Source organism: Rattus norvegicus, chromosome 2 (assembly GCF_036323735.1).
Source record: "Rattus norvegicus strain BN/NHsdMcwi chromosome 2, GRCr8, whole genome shotgun sequence".
Taxonomy (NCBI): Eukaryota; Metazoa; Chordata; class Mammalia; order Rodentia; family Muridae; genus Rattus; species Rattus norvegicus.
Genome location: NC_086020.1, coordinates 94687994 through 94707752, shown reverse-complemented (window position 1 = coordinate 94707752; position 19759 = coordinate 94687994). Strand labels below are relative to the sequence as shown.

General features: G+C 47.7%; 1 protein-coding gene across 16 annotated transcripts in view; it reads right to left on the bottom strand.

Annotated features, from left to right (window-relative positions):
* The window catches only part of Tpd52 (tumor protein D52), an 80929-nt gene that overhangs the window by 15690 nt on the left and 45480 nt on the right, over positions 1 to 19759 (bottom strand). For 8 of the 16 annotated variants that reach the window (XM_063281541.1, XM_063281540.1, NM_001401807.1 and 5 more), the window contains 1 exon segment: positions 3700 to 3815. In XM_063281541.1, the coding sequence (XP_063137611.1) occupies positions 3700 to 3815 (116 nt within the window). 16 annotated transcript variants of the gene reach the window in all.

Sequence of the window (19759 nt, the reverse complement as noted above, 5' to 3'; positions counted from 1 at the left end):
AATCTTGGACCTGACTGGGTAGGTTGCTCAGATACACTTAAGAGTAGACCATGAGAAGGAAAGAGCAACAGCTTAAGAATGAATAGAGTCCAAACTCAGGAAGCCGTACAATTCACCCCGAGTCAGCAGCAATGATGGCGAGCCAGAGCCTCGCCCAGGTTTCCAGACAGCACTTCTGCAGCAGGGGTGAATGCCTGTCTTTACCACACCCCAAATTCATGGCACGGCCTGCCACCTCAGCCCTTCCCAACAAGGCACACGCAGTGTCCCTGTGCCTTGCTTTTGGTGGTTGGTGTCTGCTGCTACAGCACACCTGGCAGCTTTAATCGCTTCTTTCAACAGGGTGGGCGAGGGAAGGGCACAGACCCTGAGAGTGTAGGCGAATGTAAGAGATGTAAAGAAGAGTGAGGAAGTTGCTGTGAGGGTGCAGTAAGGAAAGCCATGGTGCTAAGGACGAAGGATAAACACACGAATGCGAGCACACATGCACGCACGCAGACACCCTAATGGGACAGAATTCAGAATCAAAAATAAAATGCCTTTGGCAAATGTGTCAAGAGACCTTGGTGGGGAAAGAACAGGGATTTTTGTCCCAACGAATACAACTCAGATAATTAGTTTCCATATGCAAAAGAATAAAGGGAAGCCCTTAACTCGCCACACACACACGCACACACAAACACACCCCTCTCAAGTGGCTCAGGAAGTTGTATATAATTGCTAACCTGTATGACGCTAAGAGCAAAACATGAAGTCAAATCTTCAAAACCTCAGAAACCTCAGTTAGGCTTTAAAACAAAACAAAACAAAACAAAAAGATATAACACCTACAGTACAAGTAACCAGAGCGGGGAAGCAGAGCTTATCAAAATTGAAAACTGAACACTAAAAACTGAAGTCTGGCACAGAGTATCAGGACTTGAAGCCACCGTGACTGTGAGTTCAGGCCAGGCTGGGCTACAGGACACCTTATCTGAAACCCGCCCACCCTCTGAAAATAACTGCTGTGCTTCACGGTGAGATAGAAAGAAACCAACGACCTAGAGGAATATCCTCGAAGCCTATGCTAAACATATCTTGTTGTACCCAATACAGACGAAGAAACTTACAACTCCATCATAAAGAGGCAAAGGATAGAATTGTTAAATGGGCAAAGGAATTAGACAATGCGCACAGAAAATATAAAAATGACAGGAGCAAATGGAAGGGTGACTGGCATCATCCACTAGTGACGGGAGATTGTCAATGAAAAAGCCACCCTATAGCCACTTTAGGAACACGATAAAACACAGACATCACCCAGTGGCCAGGACCAGGAGAACTGACTCCTCACATGCTGATACAGTGTGGCAGCTCCTCGGAAGACAGCTACAGCGTCTGGTGGAAACTTAACAGAACAGAAAACCTGTGTCCCCAGACAAATGTACATACACAGGCTCACGGGAGGCCTGTCCACAACAGCTTCCAAGGGAGATCAATCTAAATGTCCATCACTGAAGAATGAGCAAACTTCGGCCATAAGATAGAACATCGTTCAGCTGTTAAGTTCTGCTCCACACCACAACGGAGAGAAAACATGGGCATATCACAGTAAGTCAAATAAGTAATCAAAAAGATGGCCTAGTGTAAGCAGTTTCCTTCCTAAATTAAAACTTTGGAGGGAAGCTCCTTAAAATACTGGATGTTAAAGGGGAAGGTAGAACAACAGGATGCTCTAAGAAAGGGTAAAACTTTCCATCCTACCTCACAGGAAATGAACAACTCCAAACAGCCTCAGAAGTCCCTGAAACTGAGCAGATTCACTAGGCCCCCCTCTCCCCAGGCACACAGAAGCAGTGAAGACTACCGTGAGATGCTCAGACAAGTCCAGCTGCCTAGTAGAGGCTCAGACCAGCCAAGTCTGATGCCCCTGAGGGCCATGTCTGGGTCCATGATCCTACAGCCGTCCAGTTTGTGTTAATGCCTGTGCCCCATGTTACCACTGAAGGCCAGGTGGATGCCATGGCTTAATGCTGTAGCCTGAAACCTTGCTGATGTCTGTGATCCCAGCTGCATCAGAGGGTCTTGTCTGGGTCCGTGACCCTACTGCAACTGGAAGCACTCTTTGTGCTCTGTGCTAATGCCATGATCCAGGCTCCCGAAGAACATTTGCCAATGATAGAGATGACTGCAGATGACAGTTGAGTAAGAGGGACATGGAAGAATTCTGTGGCAACCCCTACCTCCATCCCACCCCACCCCACCCCACTCACCAACCCCGCCCCCAAAAATAGTAACAGCCTAGACAGAGAACCATTGAAGAGAACTCTTGAAAGCTGTGACAGTCTGCTGAAGCACTTCCGGCAGGGATGAGGGAGGAAGGACTCAGCTCTGAGGGCAGGCCACAGGGAGTCTGACCGTGCTCCACTGAGTATACAGACAACACAACATGGAGTTTTTTAGCTGAGGGAGGTCACAAGGGTGGGGCCGTGAGATTAACAGGGAGGGACTGGGAAGCAATGCGATGGGGTGTATGATGTGAAGTCCCCAAAGAATCAATAAAAATATTATATTGGGGGAAAAGTTAAACATGCCACCAAGTCTGAGAGCATCTCTGGACTCCATTTGGTGGAAGGGGAAGTGACTCCTGCAAAAGTTGTCCTCTGACCTCCATATGTGTGTGTGTGTGCACACACACATACACACGCACGCACGCACGCACGCACACAAATATAAAAAAATGTTAAATTCAATATAGAATCACTATATGGTAAAATAAATTTACTTCTAAGCATATATCTAAAACAACTGAATTTAAAAGATCATTTGTACATAAATGTGGCTGGTTCAGTGTCCACAGCTGTCAATAGCATAAATGGCCGTCCATAAATGGACATAGGAAAATCCAAACACAGTGTGGGGGATATACACAACAGACTGCAGCTCCTGGCAGGTGATCCAACAGGAAAGGGTACTACATTCACTGATGAGAGAAGCCAAAACACCAAGGCTATGCACTGTATGCGAAACGTCCAGAGCACAGACAAATTCATCAGAGAAAAAAGCCAGCCGGGAGGGGAGTGGAAGTGGCTTATCAGCAAGTGCAGGGCTCCTTGGGACAGGGGAACGATGTTCAGATCCTGAATGACACCAAGACCCTGACTGTGCTGCGTGTCGCTGAACTGTCCAGTGTGAGACACCATTCTAAGATCTTACAGAAGGAAGCTAGGAAAGGGGGCAGCTGAAATGTCTCCAGAAATCAGGCTGAAGCCTGGAGCAAAGAAGAAAGGAAAGAAGGGAGGAGGCTGGCCTAGCCCATAATGCAAGCAAAGGACGAGGCTGGTGAGCCTGTGCATCTGGGGTCTGACAGTGTGGCTCTCAGACAAGGCTGGTGAGCCCGTGCATCCGGGGTCTGACAGTGTGGCTCTCAGACAAGGCTGGTGAGCCCGTGCATCCGGGGTCTGACAGTGCAGCTCTCAGAGAAGGCTGGTGAGCCCGTGCATCCGCAGTCTGATGCACCCCTGACTCCCATGCCCACCCAACCCACACATTCTGTCACATGAAAGCCAACTGGGATCACTTTGTCTCCTCTGCCCTTTTGAGACTCTGGACTGTGCAAGCTCACGCTGCTTTCTCTCACTGTGAGTCTTCTGCCATAAGCTATTACCAGGTGCTCTGCAGACCCACAAGGCAAAGCACAAGGTCCACAACGTCCCTCACCTTAGTAAGTTCCCGTCTCAGCTCCTCTTGCTCCTCCTCTGTGAGTGTCTCTGGGGCACTGAGCATGGCAACAGCATCCTCTCCTTCCTCAGCCACTGGCTCTGTCTTCAGCAGACCTTTAGTGTTAAGGAGGAAAAAAAAAAAAAAACATGTCAAATGTGAAAAACCAAATCCCTCTGTAGCCACATGGCTGTCCCAACCAGAACAAAGTCATTGAGGTTACAGCTATCCACTTTCTGTGTATATGTACGCTCAGTGAGATGGCTATCTCAGGGAAAGATGAAAGAAAAACCCGGGACAGCTAATAAAAGCCACCAACGTAGCATGCTAAACAAATGAACTAAGAACTGCCCTTCCCTCGGCTTCCACTAATACTTTAGGCAGGATAATTACAGCAGAGCGGAAGAATGGGGTCCCACCATGATCCACCTTTATACTACATACGACACATGCCTACAATCCCAGCACTTAGACAGAGACGAGACCGTCACTAGTCACAGCTGTCTTCGGCTGAGGTCAAGTTCACCAGCCTGGGTGACAGGAGATCACGTCTCAACAATACAAGCCTGCACAAGTAAACCAGCAGACAATGGATGAAGGATGGTAAATCCTGACCATGGCCCTCAGAGAAGACTGTGCTCATGCGCTCCCAGTGTCAACTGTATAAAGGAACCAGGAAGCAAATCAGATGCCCTAATGAAAGCTGGTTCTGCTTCTTCTTCCTGTGTGGCAGCAAAAGCTCACAGCTTTTACTAAAACTGCACCTCACCGGGATGAGCTTTGAGAAGCACCCGATGCCATGGGGAAGGTCAGCCCCCACCTGAAATCCCGGTGCCCAGGAAGCGGAGATGGGAGGGCTGTGAGTGCCAAGCCAGCCTGGGGTATACAGTAAGGCCCTGCCTTGAAGAACAGCTCTGTTGCTATGTAGAGACAAGACCGACAACAGCATTGGAGACTTCCAAATCCACTGTACCTGAACAGAGCCACGGGGCCCACTATGAAGACCACATTTCAAGAGAGTGCCAGTGTGGCAACTGTCTTCAGCTCCCCGCTTTCCCTGCCCAAGCCCCAGCTAAAACGTCAGGTAGAAAATCTAAAGAAGCCACCAAACCCCTCAATTCTATTTTACTAAGGTTTGAACGTCAGATATGCCACATGGGGTCTATTGCTTTTATGTCTGGACCTTTGGCCCTATCAGATGGCTCTGTTTCTGAAAGGTCATGGAGAAGACAGAGCCTCAACAAAGGAAGTGTTGGGGGTTCACAGCCTGGCCTGCCTCTGTCTTCTGGGCTTCCTGATGCCGTTAGGACCACCACCTCACACTAACACTAAGCCCAAAGTGTGACCTCTCAACTACTGACCTGAGGTACACCCTTCTCGTCTCACACTGCTTTTCTTGGGTATTTATCACCAGCAACGAGAAAACGAATACATATTTTAATCTAATTTTTAAAATCAAAGTGAATTCCAAGAATCCGTTTCTTGGTCTGTGTAGCTTTGGATGTTCTGGAACTCACTACGTAGACCAGGCTGGCCTCGAACTCACAACGACCCTACCTGCCTCTGCCTCTGGAGTGCTGGGATTAAAGGCCTGTGTCACCACCACACACAGCCTACCATGTCAAACTTTGGAGCAGAAAGCATCATCGGCCCTGCTGACAAGGCCTCTTGTCTCAGGAACCAAAGTGGCTCTGCGTGGGTGATGCAGTCACTGGGCTTGCCTGGGCCAAACTCCCCACACTGTTATCACGGATCTTGTTTGCACTCATTTTGACTTTTGTTGTATTGACACATGATTTGATTACTGAATTTCTGGCGCCTTCTTAGACTTTACGCTAGTGACTCACCCTGCCCAGTCTACACGCTCATTCCCAGCATTCCCAGGTCACAGATTCTGCTGCCATCAAGGACCAGGGAAGGCTCCCTCTGCCTGTAAGTCCGCCATCCCACCACACTCACGTGACTGAATCAGTAACGTGGTGCCTCTCCCAGCATGACGACGGCACACAGCAGGCGAAGGACATGTGTGTGGGCGGGAAGAGAGCGCACTGCCGGGCCGGCACCACGATACATGTAAGGGAAGCACATGAAGCCACGAGAGCCATGTGTAGCTGTGCGCACATTCCAGAAGCACTCGACTCGGGCTTTACTGTGTACTAACTTTTAGAGGTAATTAATAATTATCATAATCACTAACACGGCAGTACCAAAACAGTGGCCCACGCACAAGATGTGAGAGAATTATTAACGGAGCAGAAGTGATACAAATAAGTTCGTTCACACTGTACCAACAGACAGAGCTCGAGGCTTTCAGAAGCAGAGGCAATACCTGGTAGACACAGTGAAGGGGAGGGGAAGCCAAAGAGCCCCGGCACATGGCACGGGCGTCCCGGGACAAGCTTGAAGGGGAAGCCCAGTTTGCCTTAGAGAGGCCAGAGCTGCGGGATACCTGCCAAGGAGAGCTGAAAACAGTGTGTGGAGTGTGCTGCAGTCAGCCAAGCTGGGAGGGAAGAGCCATCTAATAACCTTTTTTAAAAATCAGACAGCGTTGTGGGATTCAGAATTTGCTGCGCTGGGTTTTGGTCTTGCTTTGGTTCAGGGCTTTCCTCACCACACTCTACCCCTCCCCATCCCTGGAATGGCAATGTATACTCAGTCCCATCATATCCTCAAAGTACATGATCTGCTTTTTGGTTTTTATTTTACGGGGGTTAAAGAGTTGGTTGTAAACACTGTTGAGACTGTGAAAGACTATGGGACTTTTGAGGTCGGACTGGATACATTTTCTATTATGCTATGACTACAAGCCCATGGGGGACAGGGAGTGCAAGGGGTGGCTGCAGTGGGAATGGTCCCTGTAATAGGCTCATACGCCTGAACACTCGGCCCCCGTTTGTGGAACTCTTTGGGGAAGATTGGTTAGCATTGGCTGGCTGGAGGTATGTCACTGGGTGTGAGCTTTCCTGTGCTGCCTGCTGTCCACTGCATGCTGCCTGCAGATGAGGATGTCAAAGCTCTCAGTGCTGCTCTAACACCATGCCTCTCTGCTGGACATGAACCCGTAAGCAAGCCCCGACTAAACGCTTTCTTTAAAGAGTTGCCTTAGCCATAATGTCTCTCCACAGCAACAGAACAGTATCTAAGATGAGTGCTAAGACATCTTGGAGTCCCCACTGAGGACTGCTCAAGGACTATCTCCATGGAGGAAATCTGATCGTTACTTTTAAATCTTTTGGCACCTCCTTGTTTTAGAAATTCAGCTCAGCCCTTAGGTCAGCATCCAGTCACGGGGGGCACCCAAACTTCACGGGTCACTGTGAAGCAGGGTGCTCCTGTGTCACATACTGTCGGGAGCAGAGCCTGCATGTGCTCCTGCACTCATCCTCCATGTCAGACTGTCTGACAATGGGACTGCGGATGCAAGACTCCAAGCATGTGAGCCCCCACCAGCCAGCGAGACACAGAGCTAAGCAGGGGGCTTGAACTTACTGTGCGGCTCAGGACTAAGTTCCTGATGACAAAAGGACTCTGACCAAAGAGGGTCAACAGAATTCAAGTGCTAAGCTCTGCCTTCTGCAGCAAAAGCCCTTCCATGCTTTTAAACAGACATAACTGTGCAAGCCTAGGGGACAAAGGCAGTATCAAATCGCTAATGCACGGGGACCTTCAACTCCAAAAATAATCTAAGATGGTGCTGACAAAGGTTGGGAATACTTGATCTGAAAAACATTATAATTTGTCAGGATTTTAGCTTCTGGATTTTTGAATCAGGCATTTTCAACCAGTAAAGTCCATGTAAATATCCCCTAATCCAAACAATGACAGAAAATGAAAAATCTGAAATACATATAGCCCCAAAATACATATAGCTTCCTTTCAGACAAGGAATACTGAAATAGTTCATTAAGCCACCTAGAAAGATAAACGTCTCAGAAACAACAATAGACTTTGGCAATGCCATACTTGGCTTCAGGACCACCAAGATGACTAGAGAAAGTCAGCCAGCAAGGACTTGGTCTGCTTTTCTCACGTTGACCTGCAGGGGGCAGCAAATCACTGGTATTAAACTTTAAAGGAACAGATTAAGATCCTCACCTGGGGCAAAAGAACAGATGCAGTAGAAGTACCAAGTAGAGATGCTCAAATCACAACTGAACTGTGCAGTCATCGCTTATCTCTTAAATAGACCACTGGCCGAAGCTGGTCCAGCAGGAGCTTCCTCTGAACCTGAGCTAAGAGGTCCACAGTCAGTCAGTCATTTACATGCTACACTTCAGTGACTGCATGGGGATTTCTATCACCACTTAGAGATGAGGAAAGAGGCTTGCAAAGGCTGTGCAGCCAACCGAGTCACACACCGTCGCAGGATACGGTTGGGGTTTCTGAACCCAGACAGTCTAATACGAAAGGAGGTCCCCAAGTCACTGACCTAAAAACAAAACTGAGAAACAGAAGGCAATAATACCTGAACCCCTGCATCAGGGAGCCATAGCAATACTACCAAACCGAACCTGGGGTGAGGACGTCGGGACTCTTTTCTCCAGTCGTGAACGTATGTTTTGCCTTAAATCAATTCCTAGGTGTGAGCCTGTCTTCCCTATGCTCACTCGTGTACACAGTATGGAGGGACGATCTAGCTTAGAGGAGAACACATCACTTTCTCATGCAAATCACAAAAGATAAGAAATGAGACTGCTACGAACACTCCAACAAACTTTGTTCTTGGACTTTAATGTTCTTTTCCTAAAATCCAATGGGAACCTATTTTAAATGACAATATGACTAGTGCCTATTCAGTTTCCCACACCAGCCACCGTGGGGGCAAACTGACAAGAGATTCTCTGCTTGATCAAGTGTTAGTCAGGCCCCTAAACCTTCTCTCAGGCCATCTTCCTACTTCTTTGTAAAATCCAGTTTGAGCAAACAAACCTACTAAGTCAGTTTAAGCCAAACCCCCATCCTTATCTGACCCCCTCCATACCTACAGGTCCCCTAATGCCCCATCCCCAGGTGACAGCTCAGACTCCTGCCTAAGCACGCTTTCACTACAATCATTGTTATTCATGTTCCATAGAAGCAAACAAGCAAAATTAAATCAACGTCTAATGAGAACAGTGATTTCTACTCAAGGTTGCAGAGTTTACCTACAGTCAGACCGGACTAAAACTCGAGGGTCTTTCTTATGCTACACACTTGCATGCTCCATACAGTTTGCCTTAGAGAAATACCAACATGCAGGGCAGGGCAGGGCAGGGCGGGGCAGAGAGCCAGGACTAATTCTTTCTCCACGGAAGCTTTGTGTGTCTATGGCTGGAAGTCAGCATCTGAAGGATTGAATCCAGGTGACAGACACTGGGCATCACTGCCTGCCTTGGGTTACTGGTAGTTTAGCTACTTCCTTAACTGTCTAATGAAACATCATCCCTCCATCTTCAGTACCAACCAGGGAGATCCCCTGGTGTGGCCCCAGTGGAGGCATGGCCAGGGTATATGGCTCACTTACAAAGTCCCTCCTGCAGCAGGGTAATCAGAAGCACAGGCTGGGGAGAGCCAGGAAGCTACATACTGCCCAACAGCCAGCTGGGGACATGGATGACAGCTGAACCATCTCAGGATAGAGGAGGGAGGTGACAGGCCACACGGCACCACTGCACAGTTTTACGCGCTTCGTCTTGCTGTACAGTTGCACGACTAGGCCATCACCGAGAAGCAGCAGTGCGCCTCCTGCAAACAGTTTCAAATCTGGAAACTGGACTTCAGTAGCATAGACAATCCCAGACCATTTTACGGATGCCTCGTTTAGCCAAGGTGCAGCAGAGACACTGTGTGGGAGAATACACAGTTTCTGACATGAAGAACAGTGCAGGTCACGCATGAGGGCGTTTTTTAGAAAAACCTCAACTTTCTTTAAAAATATGCCCAAGGGTATTACAGCCATCACACACAGCCCAGTACATCTTCAAGACACATAAAATTTAAAGAGAAGGAAGGGAAAGCCACTGATTTTCAGTTAAGTGGCAACATTTTACATCTCTATGACAATAATCTTTAAAAATATTGTGATCTGAAGTGTGTCAGACTTGCTGAGTTGCCTTCAGTGAGCCTGGGAGGACAGGATTGGTTGGGTCTACCATGGCAGAAATCTGAGCATGAAGGTGACCGGAGGTCGGAGGGGCAGGCGGCCAACAGGAGAAGAACAGAGAGCTCGGCCCTGAACACGGCGCCACTTCCAGACTATAAAGGTCTGGTATCGATTCACTATCATTTCATCTCAGAACTCATGCTGCCTTCAAACAGAACAACTCTTAGTATTTTACTTAAACACATGGATTGGTTAAAGGATTACTTAAAGTAGATTTCTCTCTTTTCCCATAAATGACAATTCATCCACCACATACCCATTAATTTCAGTCAAGAATATAAATGTTATGGGGACAGTATCTCACTAGATATAGGCCATGCTGGTGTCAATGACTACAAGCTTGCATCACAAGCCTCACTCTAAAGTCTTTCAGTTTCTGCAATCCAGGCACAAACAAATGTGGCAGCATGCTGGGGTTTCCTGGCATGAAAGGGGATGGATACAGTAGGGTGCCCCAACCTGGACCCCCACATAAATGGTTGGCTCTCTGCCTTCACCTCTGACATTTATTACAACTAAGACTGCTTCCCTTCAAGATTCCCTATAGCAACCGTGACTAACACATTAGCCATCTTCATATGCTGCTAGATCTGGAAACGAATTCTAAAGTCAGGTTAGGTAATGCACTCCTCCTTAGTCCACACAGTTGGGAGGCAGAAGCAGCTGAAAAGCCGAAACTTCAAGGCCAGCCTGGTCCACACAGGAAGTTCCAGGGCAGCCATGGGTACACAGAAAGCCGTGTCTCAAAAAACAAACAAACAAACAAAGCAGCCAGGTATGGTGGTAGTGCATCCATTTCATTCCGGCACTTAGGAGGAGGCAAGTAAATCTCTATGAGTTCTAGGCCAACCAGAGATACAGTGAAACACTATCTAAAACAAAAGATTTAGCATAATTTCATTTAAACATATCACTATACAATACAAGGATAAGAACACTGGAGGAGGGATGACTTTGAGCAGCAACAAGAAGCAATGAGATATAAAATAAGACGTTATGACAATGTCTGAGGAAACCTGTACCTTTGGACCATCAGTCTTAAGACACTGAATCTAGCACCCCATGGCTGATCAGGAACACGCACTGAATAAATGAATTACAGGAATCCCACAGGTGGGTGGAAAAAACAATTCTGGTTCTACTGATGCCTTTCTTGAGCCTTTTCTTCTGTACATTGCTTTTTATTCTTTTTGTTTTTACCTGCAAAGGTTTTCTTACTTAAAAGACATTAAACATTGCTTACAGCTCCCAACTCACTGTTAGCTCTACCTGAAGACAGCTGCTATTTCCAAAAGTGTGTGCATAAAGATCATGCAGGTGTGAAACTGTCTGGGCAAGCTCAAAGGTATTCTACAGAGAGACACTTCTGCCCCTCCCTGGCTATCAGCCTCCTGAAACAGCGTACCCGGAGGAATTGAATTTGCTGCGGGATTCTCATGGTGGGGAAAGGTTGAAACCCTGTTCCTGCCTGAGGATTCGCCTCCCAGAAAGATTTTACAAGCACTGACAACTTGGAAGGACAGAATTGAAACACAGTGATTTCTCAGTGGCTGGGCAGTGACAGCCAAGGCCATATGCTGACCAGGAACGCTTAGCTATGCATATCTCTCAACTGTGATGTCTTCAGTGGATGGTCTCAGCTATCAGTCAACTCATGTCAACCCTGAAGCTGGGGGAGCCCTACCAGATTGCATATGTTCTTCCCAACGTAACAGTGAATGAACTGTATTTCTCCCCACGTCACCATTGCTTGTCGTGATGAGAACAGATCGTGAAGCCTAGTTTGTTAGGGCTTCAGGGCTCGACTTAAACAGCTAGTAATTGATGAGGTGCAAATGATACCACAGAAAGAAAAAGGTGAGACAACAGCAGTTCCCAAATGATGTTGTAGGGTGAGGCTCTCTGCTGCATGTCAGCCTCCGGACACTAGAGGTCAGTAGCAGCCTCACAACCAAACCAATACCTGCAGGGGACAGACAAATCTGCCCCAGGTTGAAGATTGGGGACCTAAGTAAGGCACCTGAAGATCTGAACAGACAAAGAGACACTTGTCCTCTGAGGCATCATCTTCAGAAGATGGTGCTGCAGGAACAGAAGCAAGGGCTGTGCAGAATTGGGTCCCCAAAGGCTGTCCTTTCCCCATAACTAGTCATATTGAGAAGAATAAAACCTTGGGGCAAAATGAACTGGGTAATTGTGGTCAAGGTGGCCCAGGAACAAAGGAGGCTAAAGAAATGACCCATTTTATCTGGCAGAAGATCCAGGAAGCTCAAGAGCAGAATTGAGTAATGTCAGGGTCACTGAGGAAGAAAGGAGACAAAGCAGGAAGGGATGTGGTAAAAGGCGAAGATGAGGGGGTGTGGATGCCATAGCAGCCAGCCATCAGTGCCTCACTCGGGGGATTAAGACACACACACACACACACGTGTAAAACACATTCACAGTTCTGTACCATACTCAAGGAAATGAAGACAGAGACACAGACAGACAGACAGACAGACAGACAGACAGACAGACACACACACACACACACACACACACACACACACACACACAGGTAAAACACATTCACAGTTCCAAATGCCTGGCTGCCCTCTTCCTAAAAACAGACCTCATTAAATCTTTCATCTTTCAAGGGAAAAAGGCCATCTTTAAAAGCCTCCAGTTACTTCAGAGCATCTTCTTCCTCCCTCCAAACACCACAGAAATAACTGATAGCTGAGACCATCCACTGAAGACACACAGGTTGGCCATGGAGAAATTTGGGGGTGCCTGGAGAGAAGTCACCACTATCATTAAATTTCCTCTCTGTGGATAGAGCTCTCTTCAAGCCTACTCTGGTTTTCATTTGTAACCAACGGGTAAGTTGTTCTTTAAGATCTCTGCCATCATGGAAGACCTGTAAGATTCAGTCAGCAAAAGAGAAGGGTTGATACATGAGAAAGCAAAGAATAAAGCAGAAATAGACTCTGCATTGAGGAGCTGTAGCTTGACTTTTCACTCTTTTCAGAGGTTCAAGTTTGGCAACATTAAGTACAAGATTATCTTCGTTTGCCTACCAGGCCTGGGGGTTGAACCTAGGCCCTTATGTCTGCTAGGCAAGACCACCAGGAAGCTGCACCTCCAGCCCGGCTGTCAGGTTATTTGCACTGTTCATTTCCACAGTCACCAGCAAAGCCAAGGGTGCTAAGGGCCTGTATCTTCCTGAGTTTTCCAGGAAAATTCCAAAGAGGAAGAGATTCCACAGGGTTGCCCTGATGTTGTTTATATTTGATGCTAATTCCCCTAAAAGAGGGGGCTGCCTAGGAGAAGGAATGAATCACTACTCAGGTGACTTCATCAGAACTTTCTCCCCATTTTAACTTGTAAAATAAAGGTGAGAGCCAGTGACTGGGCAGGGGAAGGGAAGGAGGAGCTGAAGAGTTGGGGGGAGGGGGAGGAGGAGGAGGTGGAAGGAAGATGGAGCAGAAGCACATGGCCTAGAGAAACCATAGGTTATAATGGATCTCATAGCTGGGAAATAAGAGTAGTGTAGTGTTAGTTCTGCCCAATCTAGGCAGCAGCTTGTATTCGTATTGTGTGAGTTGTGTTTTCTTTGCACGGGCTTATTTGGGTTGGAGAATTTACCACAATGAACAGCCGCTAGGAGAGTAACCCCACAAGGGCTCCTAGAACGGAAAGGATAGTAAAGGTTGCCAACTTAATACAGATGGTGTTGACAGGCACCGCAAAGAATGGAATACAACATCCATGTCCCAGTGGCACTTAAAAACGAAGTAAAACAAACAACAAAACCAACGGTAAAATCCCTGACCAGAAAAGACATGCTTGGATGATCGGCCTGATCTGTAAGGGCTGTCACCAGCTTCTGTGAGGGAGCAAACAGGTAGCATGTTCTAGGCCCTGTGTAGATGCACAGCACAGCATAAAGCAAACCACTGGTTTGGGAATTGAAAAATGATTGTTAGTGCCAGCTAGGCTAACCAGACGTGGGCACACCAAACACCTTTCCTACATCTAGGCTCACATCTGTAAAGACCAGGAGGTGTCCTCCTGTGACAGTTCAACCACCATCTGCTTTGCTTTATTTACATTTATTATGGTTGTTATGATGATGATGACGATGATGAAGAAAGTCTGTGACAAAGTCTAACTATTGCAGTCAAGACTGGTCTCAAAACTAGCCTTCCTGACTCAGCATCATGGGCTTCATGATTCTCCTGCCTCAAATGATACATGAACTTCGTAGGCCTGTATTCCAGATGCCAACATACATCACATATTCGAGTTTTCAAACTAAACTGTAAAAGCCACTTAGCAGGAGGATTGCTGAGCACGACAGAAAAAATGGAGTAGAGAAGTACCAAAGTGTAGACAGGTACACACACTGCAAACCACTTTCATCCCTTTCACTTGCCCCACCACCTGCCTCAGATTATCTGCACACCAACAGAGCCTCATTGCTTTCACCTTTGTCCAATGATGGCTGAAGGTGTTTGGATACAATCCAAAGGATACTTCTTGTTTAGGTACGTGTTCCTTGCCTTTGTGAGTAGGCTACCTCCTGGCGTCAGTCCTCTGCCTGCACAAGCTACCTGCTTATTCAGAAAGAACACAATGACCAGGTAATGGTGATATGTGTCTTTAATTCCAGCACGTGGAAGGCAGAGACAGCTGGATCTCTGAGTTCAAGGCCAGCCTGGTCTACAGCGTGAGTTCCAGGACAGCCAAGGCTACACAGAGAAAGTCTGTCTGGAAAAACCAGAGAGAGGGTGAGAGAGGAGGGAGAGAAGGGGGTGGAAGGGAAGAGAGGGGCAGGGAATTCACACTGGCCAAATTCCAGATTTAACTTTTAAGTAGAAGTTCCAGGTTCCTCCCTCTTTTCAATTACAGACTTCCTTAATCCCACCACCCAAAAGCGGGCTCCCTCACCTGCTCTGTTCTGACAGAATACTGAAAGGTGGCCACACCCTTAACTAGGAAAGCAGGTGGGGGGTGAAGAGCAGCAGGTGAGAATGAAAGGATTTAGGGCGTCTTTCCCAGGCCTTGCTGGGAGCCTTGAGGTTGCTCGCCTGCCACACTGGCCACTCTCAAGGCTTTATTGACAGCTCCACCTTTCCCTCTGTGGGCCCTGCTCTGATCCACACGAGTCCACACGTCAGAACTAGGTCCTCCCTCCTTTTAAGTGCTGGGTAAGGGGAAAGGCCAGGGCCCATATGGGTCACAGGCAAGAAAAGTGAGAAAATGAGAAGAAAGAAAAAAAGTTTTCCCCATGCCCATCTCCCAGCAGACATTACTAACAGTTGCCAGCTTCTAGAGGCTAGTGTTAGCCTGTACCTGTCAACATTTGTCGGTTTCTGAAAATCCAGACCATACCTCAAAGGCGGTTACTTAGTGGAGTTGAAGCATGCTATTGGTTACTGTATCGAGTTGAAGCACGCTATCCCAGCGCACACCTGGGTTCTGCAAACACCCAAACCCTTGGCAGCTTAGAGAGGAGGGGCCACAGTCTGCCCTTCACTGTCTTCTAGGTTTCCCACGCTCTATTGCTTAAAAAGAACAAAATGTAACCAAGTCTTCACAGTAAGGAAATGATTAACTTCTTCTGGGAAAGCCGAGTTGCTTCCTTGACTCCTTACAGAGGAGTTCACTGAGCCACCTCTTCTCCTCGGCAGGCAATAGGGGACCGCAGGCTGACGGCAAGTGAGGCTGTGCCCATGTCTGCTGGACCCTATGCAGGGATGCCCTGCTTATCAACTCGGACTGTCATAGCCAGCTTCCCGCCTTGTGAACAGGTCCGTGCCTCACACCAGAGACAACGGCTTCCAGAGGTACGGTGGTGAGTCTTTACTTTTCCTTTCTAGAAACTCGGTGGTGTAGGTTATTTGTCTAAATGGCTCTTGGTCTTCCCAAGGGAAGTCCAGGCCGATCAATTATCAGCTTGATAATTGTGATATCATTAGATCACACTCACCAGGCCCTCAGATGAGGTGAATATTTTTGGATGCTTAAGCGCCCTTTACCAAGAAAGACATAACCTAGGCAGATTTTAAAACTGTACACGCTATCTGAACCCAAGACCCCTCCATTGTCATCTACCGTCACTGCATACACAGAAATGGTGCCAACTTTAAAATCCAATGTCCCAGGCTAAATAGTTAACAACCAAGAACTACCCCTCCATGTTGAGTCAGGTCGTAGGCGCATGGTGGCACCTGGGCACGCCTTCACACTAACCTAAGAACCCCGGGTCACTCCTGGGTTTGACCAGAGTGAACGGAACTAACTACACAAAATCAATAGTTACCAACGTTCTGTGTAGGTGAGCCAGGCGGCGACGTGTTCCCGCTCGGAGAGAGGTAGAGATAGTTCTTGTTCACTCCGGAATCGAAATCGAACGGGGACTGGTAATCATCAGACAGCTCCATATCTCTACAATCCATGCCAGGTGATGGCAGAGAGCATGGCGCTACAGCAGCCTGCAATTGCTCCTCAGGCCTGGGACTCCTGGGCCAAGGCCCGGCTGAGGAAAGGAACTGGTGCTTAAAGTCCCGCCCAGCTCCGGCCCTGATGTGGCTTCGCTCTCAGCAGCAGATCTGTAGTGACTCCTCCCAGCACCCTTAGGAGGGCCCTGGTCACCACCTGTTGCTAATTTCAGTGGACAAAGAACAACCTGGGCAGAGGGAGTGGCCTTTCCTCTGTAAACAAAGGAGGGCCCCCACTCCCGAGCCCGGTTTAGATGTACAAACACTAGATACTGGCAGGAAGATTGTTTAAAATACAATTTTGTTAGACCAGTCAGCTGACCACATCCTCGCCAGAACAGACTTAATCTTCTAGGACAAGGGAGGATTATCTGTCAGTAATCTCCCCGCCAATGCCATCTGGGTGATACTTTTCTTGCACCCTACGTTACCACAGAATTCTGAGAGCTTGGCACACCGTGTTAGCAACCAGCCTTCTAAGCATGATACAAAAATAAAGCTAGACCCATCATCGCCTTATTTCTAAAGCAGAATCTGAATAACTGTCAAATTTTTTAATCTGACTCTTTTTGGAAGAATGATGTTTTTCTCGCACTGAAAACACACGAAGCAGCTGGAAGCTAGCTCCCAAGCTGCCACTGTGAGCTCCTGGAGTGATCCCCTCTAGGCCTCCTGGAGCTCCAGCACCTTTGTTTAAGCAAAGTCATGCAGGCCCTGAGGTTGCTACAAAGAACTAGTTTCCTTTGGCACACCCACCAGGCAGAAAGGGAGCCACTAGGAGCTCGCTTGTAAAACTTTTCAATCACCAAGTTCATTTCCTCCATCCCAGGCCTCTCTCTAGAACCTTCCCGAGCTCTCCAGAACCTTCCCATGCTCTCCGTGGCCTTTGCTAAGGCCCAACAGCACTTGCAGGCCCTTGGTGGAACTAAGTTAAAGGGAGGAAATATTTCCTTGCCAGGCATGGTGGCTCATGCCATAATCACATTACTCAGAAACCTGAGACAGGTGGTTGCCATGACTACAGTGAGAGACCCCATCTCAAAAACACAAAATAACTAACTGAATTAACACTTATACTTGTGTCCTACCTTTTCATATCTCATCACATAATCTCGGGAATGTATTTATAATCACTGAAATAGAGGAGCTGAACTTTTTATTGTATTGTATGTGTGTGGGCTAGAGTGCATGTCAGCAGGAGTCAGAAGAGGTTGATGAGTCCCCTAGAACTGGAGTAACAGGCAGCTATGAACCACTGTATGAAGTTGGGGGACTGAACCTGGGGCCTCTGTAAGAGCAGTAAGCAATCTTAACCCCTAGGCCATCTCTCCAGCCCCCAGAAGCAAAATGTTTTAATTATTAGCAAACTGTCAGAGTATGCCTAGTGTACAAAATCTGTAAGACGTCCACATTCATCTCAATTTATGACTGATTCTCCTTTCCGTTCTTTTTGGTTGGTCTTGTGTACTCTATGGAATGCCTTTGTCGGATTTAAACTTTTTGAGAATTTATTTTTAACAAGAACATCTATTGTTTCCTTCTTAACAATACCAAGATTTTGGCAGTTACAAACACTGTTTAATTGAAATAATTTATTTTCACCAACAGGTGCAATAGCTCATACCTGAAATCCCAGAACCAGAGATGCTGAGACAGGAGGACTCCCACTGCCCTGTACAGAAAGGAGAATAATTCCATTTTCTTTCAAAAGTCAGGTTTGCTACAGTCCACGATGTCCTTCACTCTGACAAGACCCAGTGAGAGTTAGTCCCTGGCCTAAACACTGGTGCAAAGGCATCTATCCACCAATTGCCCCTCTGGCTTCCCTTCCTGAGCCCCCGCTGTTAAAAGGTTTCCTTACTCTGCCACCCACGGACACACCCCAAGCCTCTGTTGACATCCACGCAGCATCCTGTACCCAAATTGCTGTACTGTATTTCCCTGACATCGTACATCCTTTAAGACCATCACGTCTTCTCAGAAGGCCTTCCGGTTCCTCCCATCTCTTCTCCATTCCCGGCATGCACATGTGAAGCACCCATCTGCCAGCCAGACCTCATGGCTACAGCCTCCCACCACAGCGTCTGCTGGCCCTACCCTGAATACGGACAGGGCTTATAACCAGTAGAGAATAAAACCAGCCTTATTTTCAAATGTGAGGGCTAAGAATCTAAGTGACTGTCTAAAAGTCTGACTTGTCTACTTGCTAAGCCCCTTTCAGGCCAGTGCTATGAATCCCAGCTCCTTCCCCTTCCTATCTGCAGGCAGACCGGTTCAGACAGTCCAGCCTTGAGGATGATGAACACATCCAAGCAGCCCCAGAAAGAGCGTGGGTCGGTTCCTGGAATGGCAGGCTCGAGGTCTGGATAACAGGGTGAGGGAGGGGGGCTGAAAAAAAAATAAAAATGTAGCTTGGGAACCAACCATTGGGAACCAACCAATAAAAGAGCCAGAATGATAAGCCTTTATAGTTACTATATACTTTTATAAGAAACAAACACAAGGATTTCGAAGTAGGCAAAGAGAGCATAGAAAGAAAATATTAGGAGAAGGGGTGTGGCTAAGTAGAAAGCACTTCCCGGTCATGCGTGTAGCCCGGGCTTGACCATGGCTGCATGGTAGGTGGATGGGTGGATGAATGGATGGACTGATGGATAGATGGAAATGACAGACGGTAAATAAAAGGTAGTTCACTGCTATAAAGGCCCCACTGGAGATGATGTGCACAGTGCAAGAGAGGCAGACAGACAACGGGAAAGGACACTCAAAAAGGCCCAAGGACCATCCAAACATGGGAACAGGGAAGCCTAGGGGCATGGCAGGTCTTTTTCCTGTGGGGCTCACTGGTCCAAGAACAAGTTGGCCCTGGGTGACAGGTATTTCCACAGGGCTATCTGGAAAATACTTCAAAATCTGCATTATTTTCTCCTAAACTTCCCAGGTCTGACCTCACATGGGTTATGGTCAATTGTACAAAGGAAGTTGTCCACCAGGAGCCACGAATCCTCCCCTTGTCATCTGCCACACCCTTCTGCGATCTGCCAGGAGTGTTCTTGCAGGCCCCAGGGTGGCCCATCTTCTCCCTTGTCTCTATCCCTTGAAGAATTCCTGACCACGTACTTACCCCACGACCTCTGAGAAAAGCCCACCAGAGTCCCTACCTGTTCTTGTGTTTCAGATGTGGGTCAGACATACAGCATTGTTCAGAGGTGTGCCTGAGGGGTAGCTAGCTGAACAGCCCCAGTCAATGTCGTTCCTAACACACTGAGCAACAGAAGACAATGACTTTCTCTAGAACCTAAGCTGTCTGCCGCTGGTGGAAGGGACTCGTTCCTCCACTTGCCAAGGCGAAAGAGACCAGTGACCAGACTAGACTGGGAAAGGACAGAGGGAGAAGGCGGAAAGGGATGGCGGCACACTATGTGAGCCCCTG